Below are 16,630 nucleotides of genomic sequence, written 5' to 3'. Positions count from 1 at the left end.
TGTGTAAGGCATAATGCACAGCTAGCAATAGATTATCTCTTAACTAATGCATACCTGCCAGCCAATAAGAATCGAATATTCAGACAGACAATGGTATTAAAAGGCAAATAAACAATATTTATATAAATATTTATTAGAAACTTGCATATTTACAAAACCACTTTACATTTATGATATACAATCTATCTTCAATAAAACACCTTCAATTATTGTTTTTGAAACATCAGAACACCTCTCATCTAGTGCTGTATGTGTATTCTAGACACATCATTGAAAATCCATGTTCAAGAAGACCAAAGTGCAGCAGGTCATAACACTGTTAACCTTTGCAAACAAGGTTGATTAGTGTCATTTCAACATGCAAGTAAGCACATTATCACTGTCTTCTATAAGGAGTCGGTCAGCACTCCCTGTGTGACCGAGTGCGCTCTTGTCCTCTGCGGGCCCATCTGCTGGTTGATGTTAATAATGCAGATAAGAAGAAGGAAGACCACTACACAATCATCCAGCATGCCCAGCACACTGCTCAGTGGCCCAGGAAGTGACTCCAGTGGAGAGGCCAAGGACATGGCAGCGCCAAATCCACAGACAGCCACCCTCAATAGAAACAGCAACACCAGGCCACCAATGTTTCCCAGCCATCGCACCAGAAAGAGCAGGAAGAGAGGTGTATCGCACAAGTAATCTTTTACCTAAAAAAAAAGAAAAGATGACAGTCATACATTAGCATATGACCTAGCACGTGGGATATCAGTTTGGGACGTGTATCTACAATAAAAACATGTCCTTGGGTGTCTTCCAACTGTAGGAAAGAATGCCATTCCAGGTCTGAGGTTTCACAACATTTGTGGCATCAGGAACTAAAATAGGTGTGGTGATGTGATATAGTCAAGTCAAGTCAAGTCTGCTCTAGTACAGAGAAAATAAAATGATAAACACTGCAGAGAAGTAATAATGGTACGCATATAGATTTATTGGGAGCGGCACTAGTTTATCAACAAAAAGAATCGTTTTATGATGTAGTTTTTCAAGCCAGCCGCCATCTGTTTTTCTGAGCATGGCATGTACAGTGCAATGTCCAATTACAGTAGCTACAATAACATTGTAAGTCTGACTTCACAAAAACCAAACTGGTATAATTTCAGTCAAAGCAAATGTTTGTACCTGTCTTGGTGCTCCAGAGTAGCGCCTGTTATAGTCTCTGACGTGTTTTAGCACTTCTGACTCTTTACAGTCAGTTCTGGTCTCGCTGAAGAGATGACACATCTTATTCACCTGAGAATAAAAAATAAAAGACAACAAATAAAAAGAGAGCTTTGTCTTCTCTGTATGTTTAGACATATACAGAGAGTAAAACAGTAATTATGAAATATTACAACTTTTTAAAATGTTTTCTATTTTAAAATCGTTTAAACTAGTGTGTTCCTGTTATGGCTAAGCTGAATTTTAAGCAGCCATTACTCCAGTCCTCATTTGGGGAAAGTAAAAAAAAGAAAGAAAGAAAAAGTCTTATTCAGAACTTAAATGTAAAAAAAAACATGAAATATAATGCATTTATTTTTTTCTTCAAGTAGCATGCATCAGCTAAGAAAGCTCTTACCATCTGTCTGCACATAGGACAGCTGATGGCATCTAACCAGGAGCAATGTTTCCAGTAAGATATCAGACATGGTGCTGGAGAGGGAAAGAGACAGAAGACAGATTAGCGTGGGTCTCTTCTTTACCATGTGCCCAGTGCCATGTGCCAGAAATGTGTTATTTTCAATAGTTTATTCTGAACAACAGCGTTTATCAGCTAGATCTCCACAGAAATGCATTGGTTTTGGTGACTCTGAAATGAAATTTGGATTCCACCATTCACATCATGTTAAAACAACACAAAAATATTATTTGTTGCTCTTTATTTATTTAGATTCAGGTATATCTGGTAAATCATATTCAATGGAGTTTTTTCTCAAAAGCAATTATTTAACAGAAAGTAGCTACTCAAGTCCACTATATATTTGATAGAGCTGATATGATTAGAAGGAATAATACAAATAATAGTAGGTATTGAACAGATAATCAAATCTGAAAAAAGACATGCATGTTTATCAGCACGTTTATTTCATTACTAATTTTTATTGCTTGTATTATCTTTGCTGCTCTTTATTTCAGTCACTTTAATGTGCTTGCTTAAAGCACTTGCAGTGGAAGAATTACAATGTAATGGAACAACAGTTTAGAATTTAGTTTTAACCTACAAATATTCACTCTATGTGTGTGTAATCACATGATCACATGTAACTATGACAACAGTATAATATTAAACTCCATGCACAACACTGTAGGATCACATGACCGAGTAAGTGTTGAGTACTCGCAGTGTAAATGGTCACCACCATCTGCTCTCTCACAGTTCGCCAGTTACACTAGGTTTTTTTTTTTTTTTTTTTTTTTTTTTTTTGCAATGATGTGTTTTGAATTAGGTTGACACACCACAGAAAAGATGCCCGCAGTTGGTCTCTACAGGATAGCTGGCAATCTGTAAACACACGGGGCAGTGATTGTCCCTGTTGCCTGCTGGTAACCGTATCTTGGGCAAATCCTGCAAGCATGAAAATAACATTATTATTTTGAATTAATATGAACTTTTCCAAGTTCTTAGAGAAATACTGTTTTCAAAAAAGCAATAAATGATGATTAATAAAATGTTATATTATGTATTTCATGGAAATATTGCTCTGTTGCATGTGTCATTTATTTCTATGATAATCTATGACTTCATAGTATTGCAGTATTTCACTGAAATACACATTTCTAACAAAAATGCTACATTTAATTATACAAAATTAAATTAAATACACAATATAATAGTTTTACTGGTACACTAGTTTACTAGTAGGCCAGTGCATGTATGTGTAGGAACGTGAATGCACCTCTCTGTTGTTCACCTGAGGATTGTGTGGCTGGCCTTGACTCCTTGTCTTTAAGTGTGGAGAGCACCTTCAAAAGTGAGAGATGCAGTTATTAAAAAGCAATAGTGTGGATTTTATTCCTAGCCATTTTGTCGAACTGAGAGACTAAAGTGTAAAAGGAGTTTAAAGGGTCACCGTCATTATATGTGCAAGATGAGTTAAAACATCATCATTAAAGTAATTACAGTTTATAGATTTTCTGAGAAAATAGAAAATCTGAGTTAACTGTATTGGAAAGTACCTAATTACTCTTCATTAGGTTGAAACTGTATTTATCTCAAGATAAACTCTGGTTTATTTATTTTTGTTTACAAAATGTATTACACTTTTTATGTGTTTCTGGACAGGAAGAGTCTGGAAGAGCACGTACAAAATCTAAATTTAGCTGTCTGACACACCTGTGTGTTTTACTCAGACAAGATAACATTAGACAGCCTTAAAGTTACATCAGCCTTTGAAATATGTCAGTACTGAACTAATTTGCCTTTTATATGAAAATAACTATTTGCATCTTATATAATGCAGCTTTTTTATCTCATAAAGCTTAATTTTCTGTAAAACAAAATACATAACAATGTGCGCATGATCCCATGTGAAAGTATTTGAGAATTGTAGGACTGTGAGTTCAATTTAGAATTGAATAAAGTTAGATTGACATGACTGAACTGCCTGATGTCATAATATTTAGTGTGTGTGTGGTGCCGCATATTTATTGTCCCATAATACCATAACACAATTAATATGCGGTCTCAGGACACTTCATCATAACATGTATATTTTAAAAAGATTCTGCATACCATTTAACTGCTTAAAACAGCATCTATAATATATATTAATGTAATTTCCCAGTTACATAATTTGCTTGGTTCATAATAGCGTCATTTTAACATTCAGTTTACACAGCAGACAGTTTCAAATTGGATTAAAAATGTGCATAAAATGTATGTTTAAGTATATAAAAGTTTGTCTCTCTCACCTGTTGTGGAAACTGCGACTTGTAGGCATTTCTTTTTTGTCTTTTAATTCAGTTGCTTTCTCTCGTGGAAGGCAGAGACTGGAATGCTTTCTTACTGCTTCAATGCACACAGTAAATTTGACAGACAGGTTAATCATTAACCAGGGCATCAGTTCTCTTTTCTTTTCTGTTTTTTTTTTTTTTTTTTTTTGAGATTAAGCAACTAGACTGATTTCCTCTTGGATTTCTGAAATTCAGGAAACTTGCTTGCAATCTTACGAGCCTCTGCAATATGTTAATGCATGTGAAAATGTGTTGATTGTCTACATTTGCACTGAAAAAAGCCATAGCCATTTCTCGTTCTCCAGTGATATATTTTTGTCATGTGACCACTATCACAGGTTCAAAGACACAGGTTGTAAGTCTTCTCAAGTAGGTTAGGTGTCTGGTTAACCTGTCAATGGTTTACTGTAAGTTTACACAATCTACAGCTGCCCCATAGTAATGACCAAAGAAAGGCATTTCACTGGGATGCCTGGAATAATCATATCCAGGGCAATCCAGCAGATTAAAATAAACTATACCCAATAGGCTTATTATATTAAACATGTCGACACTCAAATAGAGCGTATTATGTGAGGGTTATTATAAGTTTCTTATTTCTATCAATATTCATTATCGATAAGAGAGCTCTTGTGACTTAGTTACCCAACTTCCAAACTGGCTCCATATCAGTGCATTTGCTCTGGAGATTTCTGCTAAAAATTGCTCAAGGTAATATTTACCTTTCTCATTTTAGCCTGAACTGCAAGGTTATAGTGGCTGAAAATAGCAGCTTTTGATCCACATGGGCCTTGACGGCACAGGGGTGGGTTAGAGACCAATAGCCCAGATGAGAACCCGAAGACTGTCATGGTTTAAAGTCCAGTGTCATGTCAGTCTAGGATTACTCCCACCATTCACACTCTCCCAAGTGTTCTGGTTAACAGGTTGAAGATGCAATAGAACATTTCTTTTCGGCTTATTTCTGGCATGTCCATTCAGCTTTATGGTGAAAATATAAATTGAGTAAATAAAGGAAAGAGTTTATTTAAACTTTAATGGAATGCAGTTTCTCTATTTGTATTAATTTCTATTCTACAGTTGTTTGCAATAAAGGCACAAATGTGTCTCTATTTTGTATATGAAGTATTCCCACATGTGCTCTTCCCATACTAGATAAACGCATGTGACTTTGCGTCACAATCTTATCTTTTTTTTTTTATTACAAAAAAAGGTAGGCTAATCTTGAGAGATGTTAATGTGTAACAACAGAAAACACAAATCAATGTAAATCAGTATTAAATATGCAGCCTACATCCTTATTACAACTCCTTACTTTCCATAGTGTGGAAACCAAACGATTAAATTACACCAGATGATCCGTGTTCACTGCTCTGCTAGGCTCCTCGGATCTCTGTTTTGATTGGCTACACGGTGTCCTGAACTCAATACACCATTGGTGTTTTATTTCTTGCTGTTGCGCTCTTGATCCCTTCAATCCCCCAATCCTTATCAAAGAAGCACGCGTTGTATACGCAGCGGAAATTCACGAAGCCTTTACGTATCAATTAGTGCGTAGAAGCAATAGACGTGAACGTAGTGCTGCTGAGCGCTAGTAAAACACACACGCAGGTGGGGAGGGGAAGCGCATTGTTGACAGGTGGACGGAAATATTTGTCCGATCGCACAGAGGAGATATGGATTTAAATAAAACGGTGCTGTGCGAGAGCCTGATTATTTGGGTAAGATTCTGTCTTTTAGTTTAGCTCTAAGGTCCTTGGAATCAGGAATTGTTTATTTATCCGCGATCAGATTTTTGAAGATAGCGTTACCTGCCGCAGGTAGTCGTTTCCTTTGGACACCATGGTCCAAAAATACCGGAAATAAGACATATAGATGTGTGCACTTGCTCTTGTAAACCAAACGGACCCGGCGGTGCATCATTACATCATTAAAAAGCGCTAATTTGTCCAAGCGCAACCCGTCCAACACGCGACACCAGTATGTACAAAAATCATAACGAAAACAGACTCAGAATGCTGTTAAGACATGTACACAACACCAACAGTCACCGCCAACTCCATCCTCATCCGATTTAGGCGTCTAATCTGGTTAGCTAGAGTATTTGTGGAATGTGTCTTTGCAATCAGATATTCCCTGTCTCAGTTGAATATGATTGCGTTTTGATTTTTGATTGCGATATGTGACCGCATGCGGCGCGTGCTCGCGCTCCTCTGCATTTGGCTCTGATCCATGATGTCACTCTGCGTTCACACTAGGTCCTCTTCCGAATGGTTTTGTAAAATGACTTGAGATGCAAAAGCAAACTGTCTTTCCTGAATCATCTCTAAATCATTCTCTAAACATTTGGTGTCTCTATAATATTATATTGTCATTCATAATGCAGCTTATAATGATTACCTGAATAGATGGTTACCCATATTTTAAATCCGTTATTTGTTGGCTAAAATCCCAGAGTCCCATTTCTGTGTTCTCTAAAGAATTAGAGCTGCACACCCAAATTTGCATAAATAAGAATATTGTTAACTGTATTCTTCTTTAGTGAAAGTGCTTTATGTCAAAGCAGATTGGATGGCAAAACTGAGATGCACAAAACCTCCTGGATTTTCAGTTAAATATACTATCATGCTGCACCAGTTGTGATTTTAAAAGCCTTTATTGTACTAATACAGGGTTTTCCAAATAAGGATTGACAAGTTGATGGGAAACTAATAATTAAATCAAATGTAAAATTAACCTTTGAGCTGTGCTGAAAATCCCTTTTCCCAGTTTGTTGTTCCCAGTCAAAAATCACCAGCCTTTTAAAAATTGCTTGGATTTAATATTTTTGTCATCTTGGATCTAATCAATTATTATTATTATTATTTTTTTACATTAACATAAGCATTTTTAGGAAAAGGCAAATCCTTTCTGTGTCAGTATGACCGCACAATAATTAATCAAAATAAAACTGAAAGCTTTTTTATTAATTACATTTAATAATAATATGATTATTATTAATGTGTTTTTAATTTTTTTTTATGTATTAAGAATATCTCTGTCACTGTAGTGTATGATTGTTAATTATTATCCTGTATAAGCTTGTTTCTTTTTTGTATGTGTGGCCTCAGCTGCAAACCTTCAAAACCGCGGCCCCCTGTAAGACAGTAGAGGATCTGACCTCAGGGGCAGCCATGTCTCAAGCCCTGCATCAGATGTGAGTGTGTTTACATTTACTTGACATTTATTCACTGGCAGACGCTTTTATCCAAAGTAACTTTTATTGCTTTCATTGTATTTAGTTGATTATAACCATGACTTTGATGTTGCTAGTGTCATGTACTACCAGTCGAGCTGCAGTGTTTCTTTGACTCGTTCCTTCACACTCGACTGTGTTATACATTTCTCACTCACCCTTATTTTTCATTTTTCCAGGTCAGCATTACAGATTTATATCTCAGCTTGTCAGTGTGTCAATATTTTATGACTTGCATTGAGTTGTGGGCAGTCCGCAGAGTCATATTACCTGAAACGTTTTTTGATGTATATATTTTTTGCTGAATAAACATTCAAGTGTAGAGAAATAGAATATGTTGTTATCAGACAGTCTGGAGAGCCTGAGAGTGTGACGTGATTCTGATCACATTAAAGCAGGATGGGATTGGAACAAAACGTATTTGATTTGATTTGACCAACTTATTCGAATGAAAGTATCTGAATTAGATAAGACTGAACTGCACTGATCAATATATTTCAATTACAGAGATCCTTCATGGTTCAGTGAGAGCTGGCTGGCTCGCATTAAAGAGGATGTTGGAGATAATGTGAGACTCAAGGTAGTTTTGTTTTTCTTTTAGGCCCTGGTGCTTAAATCTAACTTGGAGACCATGCCAAATATAATGTGTTAGTCAATGCTAAAGTCTTTGATTCTCTACATTTTTACAGATGAACAACCTTAAAAAGATCCTGCAGATGATGGTTGATTATTATAATGAGGTGAATGACACGGTTTGGTTTATTAAAATGCTTGCCTTCATTTGAACTGTTTCAGATGTCATCAGTCAGACTTTAACTCTTTAGAATTAACCTTTCATCAGACACAAAGCATTCTGAATTCACACATGCCTACAGTCAAATTAATTTGTAATTCTTGGGTGGTATAATGATATAACTGTGTGAATGCCTGCAAATTTGCTCTTTTTTTTTTTTTTCAAAGATACAATGACCATACCTAATCTGATTAATTCTAATAATGAATATGTGTTATGATCGCTCTGTGTTCAGGTTTTGGCTCAGAAGATGACAGAATTCCCTCTGCCTGATCTGGTGCGTGTGGTAGAGCAGTTTGATCAGGTAGAGCTGGGACGCCTCCTACAGCTCATCCTGGGGTGTGCAGTCAAATGCGATAGGAAACAAGGTAGTTAGAGGGATAGTGCACCCAAACCTTTAAATATTATTTATTATCATAATTAACATCTGTTTTCCCTGTGATGAGTGCATATATAATCATTTTAACCCTGTGTTTTTTGTTCAGAGTATATCCAGATCATCATGACCTTGGAGGAATCTGTACAGCATGTGGTCATGACTGCTATTCAGGAGGTCAGATTCATTTTATTCAGCTTTTTTTATGTGGTCATATGTATTCTTTCATTTATAAAGAACAAAAATAATTTCAAAGCTTTTTGTATTGGTTACAGCTTATGAGCAAGGAGAATGTGTCTCAGTTAGGAACAGAGCATCTTGGAGATGTTGAAGAACAGGTATGAAATACAGACATATAACATCATCATAATGTCAGCTGAGAACTGTCAAGAGTACTGATATTGTCGTTAGATGTAGTATTCAATGCTGCTGTTTTTGGTAGTTAAAAAAAGCCTTGGAGGATCTGAGTGAAGTCATGGCAGAGAGAGAAGAGCTGGCACAGCGCTGTCAGGAGCTCGATGTGCAGGTGAGATCCAGTTTCAGTAAAACAGCTGTCAAGGGGTTTTGCATTAATCAAGATACCATAATATTATGAATATTAAAGTCAAGTCACATTCATTTATGCAGCAGTTTATATAATACAGATTTCAAAGCAGCTTCACGGTAATACACAGGAAAATAACAGTGTTAAAAATGTATCCATTATGAAATGACTCATTTGTAAAGCAGCGCTTTAAAAAAACAGTAGTGTCATTATTCAGCTCCATTTAGTTGATTTAGTTCAGTAACCGTGTCATTGTAGCAAAGTTGATCAAATATGAGCTCAATTCCACTATAAAGCTGCTCTACAACTGTAGATACTTTTGTTAAGATTGTGACAAAATGGTTTATTAATAGAAACCATGCATATTATTATTATTCCTTGATTTAGATATGAATATACAGAGGTGCTGAAATATTTACAAGCTGTCTACATTAGTCAAAGAAATCCAGAGACGGCATTAGTTTTAGTGGCTATGTTTGCAGACAAGTGTCAGCATCTGTTTTCTGCTGCACCTTCACAGATGAACAGATTTAGCCTTTGAGTGCAAGTGTTTTTTGTTTGTCTCTGCAGAGGCTGATGTGTTTTTTGATTTACCAAGTGGTAAAGTAATTTGTCATGTACAGTGTTTTATTAAATATTTTAGTATATATTTCCCTTTTGGAAATTGTGGTAAATTTAGTACATTTAAAGGTGTTAATTTTCATGTGCACACAAATGGGTTAGAAATTCACGTGTTGCTGATTCTTGACAGATTGAGTTGTAAAAGTATCCTTGACCTTTGAGAGGTAAGTCTAAACAAATGCATGATAACCTAGCCTAACTTAAACTAAAAGACTGCATTGACACTAACCGATCTAACCACTGAAAAACTGGTCTTATCTGGGGGTTTTGTGTGGCAAAAAAAGTTCATGGGGTCATTGCTGAAATTACTGGGTTATATACTAGCACACTCTAAAACGAGAATAAAATCCATTTGCTGTTTGGCTGTGAAAGATTTAACATGCTTAACATGAACAGTGGATTTGTTTGACATAATTTGCTAATTAAAAAAACAATAAAAAAAGTGTTTTTTATTTCTCTTAGCTGGTTTATTTCCTTTTTTGGTAAGTAGTTGGGGAGCAAAAAAAAAAGTAAATTGCAAATGTCTTATAATTCACAAAATAATGAAAAAAATCTTTACATCATGTTCTATACATACATTACTATTCAAAAATTTGAGGTTAGTAAGTTTTTTTTTTTTTAAAGAAAGTAATTATTTTATTCAGCAAGGATGCATTAAATTGATCAAAAAATGTATTTATAATCTAAAAATGGATCACATTTTCCACAAAAAATATTCATGTAATATAAAAAAGTGTTTCTCAGCATATTCAAATGGTTTCTGAAAGGTCGTGTGACGTGAAAGCTGGATTAATGGCTGTTGAAAATACAGCTTTGCCATTAAAGGAATAAATTGCATTTTAAAATAAATTAAAATAGAAAACATTCATTTTAAATTGTAAGAATTCGTATTTTTGATCAAATAAATGCAGCTTTGGTGAGCATGGGATACTTCTTTCAGAAACATTAAAAGATCTTACTGACCCCAAACATTTGAACGGTAGTGTAGATCGTACAGTACAACTCTACACACAATTCTATGTATGTTCCAATATGTCGTATGTAGTTAGCTTGACACTTTCCAGAATGCCCTGATGTTTGACCTTTTGCCCTTTGAACAGGTGACAATGCTACAGGAGGAAAGAAACAGCCTCCTGGCAGAAAACGACCTCTTGACTGATCGATCCAGTCAGCTTGATATGTTTGATAACCCCAGCACTCCATCAGGGAGGAAGCACAGCCAACTACAGCTACAGCTAGAACAGCTTCAGGAGGAGAACTTCAGGTACAGCTTCGTCTGACTACAAGATCCATCATTCTCCATATCCAAACTAACTGGTCAAATATTATCTGCAACTTGCTTGATATTAACCTGCTGATGTTCTGAATATTGTTGTGGATGCATAAGTAGACGAGCATTGACATGATGAACCAAGCGTGGGTAGAATGCCTCCATTTAAAATAGCTTGCAGTGTAAATAATGAATGTTTAATAACCAGACTCGAGGCAGCTAAAGATGATTACCGCATCCACTGTGAAGAGCTGGAGAAACAACTGGTGGAGCTTCAGCATCGTAATGATGAACTGACCAGTCTGGCTGAGGAGTCGCGATCGCTTAAAGATGAATTAGACATATTAAGGTTTGCGCTAGGTCATACATATTTTAACAAGTCGTTTTTGCCAGTATCCTCTTTGGGTGTTTTCGGAAGTTTTATGATTGATTTGTGTTTGTTTAGGAGCTGCTCTGACCGGGCAGTCAAGCTAGAGGCCTCTGTTGAGACGTACAGGAAGAAGTTAGAAGATCTAAGTGACCTCAGACGGCAAGTCAAAATTCTGGAGGAGAAGAATATGACCTATATGCATAACACAGTCAGCCTTGAAGAGGAGCTACGCAAAGCTAATGCTGCAAGAACTCAGTTAGAGACATACAAGAAACAGGTATAAACATGCTAGCAGTTTTATTTTATTTTTATCATTGCATCATGGAATAATTGCTGCTGAAAAATCAAAAGATAACCATTACATTGTTTTTGGAACTTCAGGGCCAGGAGCTCCACAGGAAACTGTCTGATGAGTCCCGTCGGGCTGATAACCTGGTGTTCGAGATGAAGAAATTTCAGGAGAAATATGATGCTTTACTGAAGGAGAAAGAGGTAGACCGGCACATTCACCCTGTAGTAACTCATACACATGCCAAAACCTTGGGATAATTGTGTTTCTGTATGATTGATCAGAGGATCAGCATTGAACGGGACACTCTCAGAGAGATTAATGAAGAGTTGCGATGCACACAGGCCCAACAGGACCAGCTATTACAAGCAGGTATGTTTGCAGACCCCACACCTAGAGATGTTGCTCATGAATCGGAGCAGGTAGGCTCTACTGAGTGCGATAACTGTTCCTCCACTCCTGAGGAGCGTTTGGCTTAGCCAATTTAAATTCAGTCAAATCTGCTAATTCGGAGGCAGTACAGCCTGTTACATTGATATTCCAACCACAGTGCAGCCTTGAACCCAGCTCGAGTGATCTGTCTGGGTCACTTCGCAGCTCAGTAAACACAGACTAAAGAAGTCGTTTTGAAGATGGTACGAAACTTGAACCTGTGTATATTTCACGCTTCACAGGAAAGTATCAAACAGGAAGTCCAAACCATGAAAACCTGGCAGCTGAGATGTTGCCCATTGAGTACAGGTATGATATATATATATATAGCAGGTAAATCATAAAGATTTATTTCTGATTTAATATGTTTCAAAATGTCATTTATTCCTGTAAGGGTAAAGTTGATTTTTTTAACATCCATTACTCCAGTCTTCAGTCTCACATGATCCTTCAGAAATCATTATATTATTCTGATCTAGTGCTCAAGTGACATTTGGTATTATTATCAATATTGAAAACAGTTGTGCTGTATAATATTTTTTTGTGAAAACTGTGATAATGTTGTTTAATTGAAAGTTGAAATAAATTGTGTGAAGAAAAGTCTTCATAATTGGTAATAATGAGTGAAGAACGAGTTGTTAAAATGGTCATTACTACTGTTTTAATATCAATAGCAAGACTAGCATAGTACTGTAGCATGCCATTCTGAACCTAATGCCTTTGTGATTCACATCTTTAGTGCATGGAAAATCTTATTTACCATTGAAGTGCTCCTTTATTTGTGTATGCTGATTGAATATGTCTGCTTCTCCAGGGAGAAGTTCATCCGTCTGCAGCATGAGAACAAGATGTTGCGTTTGCAGCAGGAGGAGTTAGAGAACGAGCGTGTAACTGAGCTGCAGGAGCAGCTGGAGGAGGCCCGGCGCGGACGCAGCCAGCTGGACACTGAGAACAGGTGCAGATTGTCATAATACATCAAACATAAACTGACCGTACTGTGGAGAAGCTTTTCTACATATAAACATGCCCGTGTGAGAATGTGTTGTGTTGTTTTATATGTATTAAGGCTAAACAGAGAAAGAATTAGTGAGCTCCAGCAGCAGGTAGAGGATCTACAGAAGGCCTTGCAGACACAAGGGACCAAACCTGAAGATGTAAGTGTGTGTTTGAGCCACTTGGTGGTGCTGTTTTTGCACATTTTTGGTCAGTGCTGCATGAACATTTACTTTGCTAAATGATCTGGTCTTTTATTTCTTTCTCATTGTGATGGTGATACTTTTCATTAAAAGTCACGTTGCTTGTTTCCTTTCATACAGTCTCATCTGAAGAGGAAGCTGGATGCTCATATGTAAGTTTAGCCATTTAAGCAAATTTTTGTTGTTGTTGTTGTTTTAGCTATGTTTGAGCATCTTATGCACTTTCTGAAACTGATGGTCCTTATGTTATTTTTTTCCCTAGGGTGCAACTGAATAAGGCACAAGATGAAATCATGAAGAAGAAAGAGCTGTTGGAGGACCTTCAGCCAGACGCTACTCAAACCAGTTAGCTTCTTCATTTTGACCTAACCCAATATTTCACCCACATTGCTTTTCACATAGGCTTTTCATAACCTCATAGACAAAGACTGAGTCACACTCAACTTTGATGCCCATGATCTAGAGTGATGTTATGATCCTCTTTGAGTAAGACACAAAAACTCTTTCAAGTTCCTCTCAATTTTAGAGATAAATGTCACTTTTAGGTGTGAAGATGGATGAACTGATGGCATCGCTGAAGAAGAAAGATGAAGACATGAGAGCGATGGAGGAACGCTACAAGATGTACCTGGAGAAAGCCCGTGATGTACTGACATTAACTTCAGCTCTTACATACTTACTATCTATTACTATCTATATGCTCTGGTCTGTGTTACCATTTTGTAGCCAGGTTTCATCAGCCAGTATATGTATTCTTGCCTAATTGTAAGCTCTTTTACAAGCTCTGTTATATAGAGAGTTATTACCCATATGTTCCAATGATAATATATGTCATGTGTTTCTAAGGTGATTCGAGCTCTGGATCCTAAGCTAAACCCAGCCTCAGCAGAGATCCAGTCACTGAAAGTGCTGCTCTCTGAGAAAGAGAAGAGGATCATTGCTCTGGAGGTAGAGCAGCCATCACTTCTCTGTTTTACATGTTATTTACATCTAGCAATTTCAGACTTTCTCACTCGCAATCTCATTCTTTTTGTTGTTTCTTTCTCTTTTAACTCCTGTCGGTTCTCATCCTCCCTTCTTTACTCAGCGGGAGTGTGAGCAGGCCAAACTGAGGGAATATGAGGAGAAGTTAATTGTGACAGCTTGGTATAATAAGGTATGATGACATGCATGGTGTTATAGTGCATGGTGTCAATACATGATGCAGTTCTTTATTTAGTTAATAAATTAAAGATCCTATAAGCCATTTATTTGTTAAAGATTCTGCGATCTATTTGCAATCTATTTACCATATTTTCTGGAGTCGCACTTTTTTCATAGTTTGGCTGGTCTTGCGACTTATCAAAATTAATTTGACATGAACCAAGAGAAATGAACCAAAAAAAAAAACATTACCGTCTATCCTGCTGAATGCTCCTGTAGTCTACACTGAAGACATAGAGCGCCCTCTCGCGGCTGTAGATGGTAATGTTTTCTCTTGATTCTAAATAAATGCGTTTTATAGTCCAGTGCGACTTATATATGTTTTTTTCATCATCGTGACTTACTTTTGGATTGATGCGACTTATAGTCAGGTGCGACTTATAGTCCAAAAAATACGGTATTTATTTTTGGGTTTGTTTATTCCAATTAAAGATGCTGGATTTAGCTGTCAATTGAATATGCTATTTATTTATATTTGCATCTGTCAATTATAGATGCTGTAATTTAGTTAATTTTTTCAGTTAAGGATTCTTCAAGCTTTTTTTCAATAGAGAATGCTGCAATATTTATTTGTGTGTTGGTTGATTAGTAAAGGAATGTTACTCAAAAATTCCTATTGAATTGAAAACTGAATTAGTTGTTTTGAAACATCTATCTCAGTCATAAGTGTACACTCTGTAAAGTTTAAAAGAAAAAAACGTTTTTTCTTAATTGCCACCTTGCTGAAAAATCAACAGTTAATTGCTTTGTGTTCACAATAATTGTATTACATTTTTTGTCATATTGTGATAAACATACAGAGTTTGAGTTACCAGAAGTTGGCAATGGAGTCACGGCTTAGTGGGCGATCCAACTCTCTAGTGCCGCCCGGCCAGTCCTTCCTGGCTCAGCAGCGGCAGGTGACCAATGCCCGGCGCACCATGTCCATCAACGTGCCTGCCCCTTCTTCCAAGTAACCTTGTCCTGAGTACCTCCCCAACTTCCTGCTCTTCTCCTCCTTCCCCTCACACTTAAACTCAAGTGACCTTAAGTACACTTCTAAACAAGGGGACAAGCATGCCATGATGAACGTTAGCGTGTCCCCATGTGATCACTCACTACACTTACACATGTATAATAATGTACATAAGGGGCTGAACTCTGATGAAAGATATTCATTCAGTACACTATGACGTACAGTAGCAGGCTTTTTCACTTTCAGTACTAAACAAGCACCTATAACATTCTGCAGCAGGGTCATTTCTGAACCAGCATTTATACACTGAAGGTCACAGATCCATCCTTGTCGAGCTCACTCAGACTGTGCAGGAACAAATGCATTCAATGCGTCCTGTAATGGTAGCATGCATGCTTTTGCTAGAAATTACTTCCAACTATACACTATGCAGCCGTGGAATATATTTGAAGTCACGCAGGTGTGTCTTATAAAACATTGAAAGTATATGCAGACTGCACATTTTGCCCTAACCAATCAAAATCAGGATGACGATGTATCTGGTGCTGGACACCAGATTTCTTAGTTTGTTCCTATTATAATGACTTTACTAAACAACAACAACATGCATCGAAACATTAAAACATTTAAAAAGACATGCATATAATCACTTTAATTGATTAAATCTGTATCCAGGTGCTTCATTCAGCCACTTATGGTATTTTATATTCAGTTGACTGTGATAGGACTCTTGCATGCTCTTTTAACAAGCAGAGGGGCCTTTTATAATGTGTCCGGTCTGTGAAAAGACCTCAAGTATCAGGATTTGAACACCAGCACAGAATTATATCAGGCCATAGGTAACTGCTGTGACTGCTTTGAATGTGTTGTATACCACTCATAAAAAAAAAACATGCTTGACTTGAGAAACATAGCTGCATTGTGAAATGGCTTTTGCTGTATTGTGAAAATCTGCCCCTGCTTAGGTTGAGTTAGCTGTCTGCTAATAGACTAACTGTTGCGTTTTGAAATAAACATTCTGTTTGTGTTGGGAGATAATATTAATTCTGTTTTAAATAGTAAGGTTAATCATTACGGTTCTGGTTTGTCTTTTCCGGTGTTTTATTCTACTAGGCTTTTTTGGCCTGTGATGGGTAAATGCTGTTGTTTTTTGAAATGCTAATATGTATGTATGGTGTGTTCAAAGGAAGAACTCTTAAATCTGTGTTCTCAATTTTATGAGCACTGTCATTGTTTGTGTGAGATTATAAATTATAAGATTGGATTCATATGGTGTTAGAGTAATATTTGGAGTTAAAGAGCACTTGCAGCCTTCATTTATTTGTTATGAATAAACAATACTGTTTTGCAATACCGCCTTGCTTGCATGTT

General features: G+C 36.7%; 2 protein-coding genes across 4 annotated transcripts; one reads left to right on the top strand and one right to left on the bottom strand.

Moving 5' to 3' along the window:
- Positions 1-115: 115 nt before the first annotated feature.
- LOC113062937 (E3 ubiquitin-protein ligase RNF170) lies at positions 116-5,312 on the bottom strand. 3 transcript variants are annotated; one of them, XM_026233036.1, is made up of 7 exons: positions 5,291-5,312; positions 3,934-4,030; positions 2,919-2,985; positions 2,479-2,587; positions 1,601-1,674; positions 1,165-1,275; positions 116-692 (listed from the first exon to the last, which is right to left on the bottom strand). In XM_026233036.1, the coding sequence occupies exons 1-7, from the start codon at positions 5,295-5,297 to the stop codon at positions 387-389; spliced, it is 771 nt and encodes a 256-aa protein (XP_026088821.1). In that variant the 5' UTR covers positions 5,298-5,312; the 3' UTR covers positions 116-386. The 3 variants fall into 3 exon arrangements, with proteins under 3 accessions (XP_026088821.1, XP_026088820.1, XP_026088818.1); XM_026233035.1 differs by lacking the exon at positions 5,291-5,312 and having other exon boundaries at positions 2,934-2,985; positions 3,934-4,084; XM_026233033.1 differs by lacking the exon at positions 5,291-5,312 and having other exon boundaries at positions 3,934-4,081.
- Positions 5,313-5,559: 247 nt separating this feature from the next.
- Positions 5,560-16,472, top strand: LOC113062929 (protein Hook homolog 1-like). Its single transcript, XM_026233025.1, has 22 exons — positions 5,560-5,696; positions 7,086-7,171; positions 7,718-7,790; positions 7,900-7,950; positions 8,239-8,371; positions 8,489-8,556; positions 8,655-8,717; positions 8,822-8,905; positions 10,645-10,808; positions 11,023-11,163; positions 11,260-11,461; positions 11,566-11,676; positions 11,758-11,845; positions 12,148-12,214; positions 12,720-12,860; positions 12,972-13,059; positions 13,222-13,253; positions 13,364-13,446; positions 13,647-13,747; positions 13,948-14,049; positions 14,189-14,257; positions 15,105-16,472. Exons 1-22 carry the CDS (start codon positions 5,652-5,654, stop codon positions 15,258-15,260), a joined length of 2,148 nt encoding a protein of 715 aa, XP_026088810.1. The 5' UTR covers positions 5,560-5,651; the 3' UTR covers positions 15,261-16,472.
- The last annotated feature ends 158 nt before the right edge of the window (positions 16,473-16,630 follow it).

The sequence above is a fragment of the Carassius auratus genome, chromosome 45 (genome assembly GCF_003368295.1).
Source record: "Carassius auratus strain Wakin chromosome 45, ASM336829v1, whole genome shotgun sequence".
Taxonomy (NCBI): Eukaryota; Metazoa; Chordata; class Actinopteri; order Cypriniformes; family Cyprinidae; genus Carassius; species Carassius auratus.
Note: the sequence above shows the minus strand (reverse complement) of the source record. Positions and strands in the feature narration are given on the sequence as shown.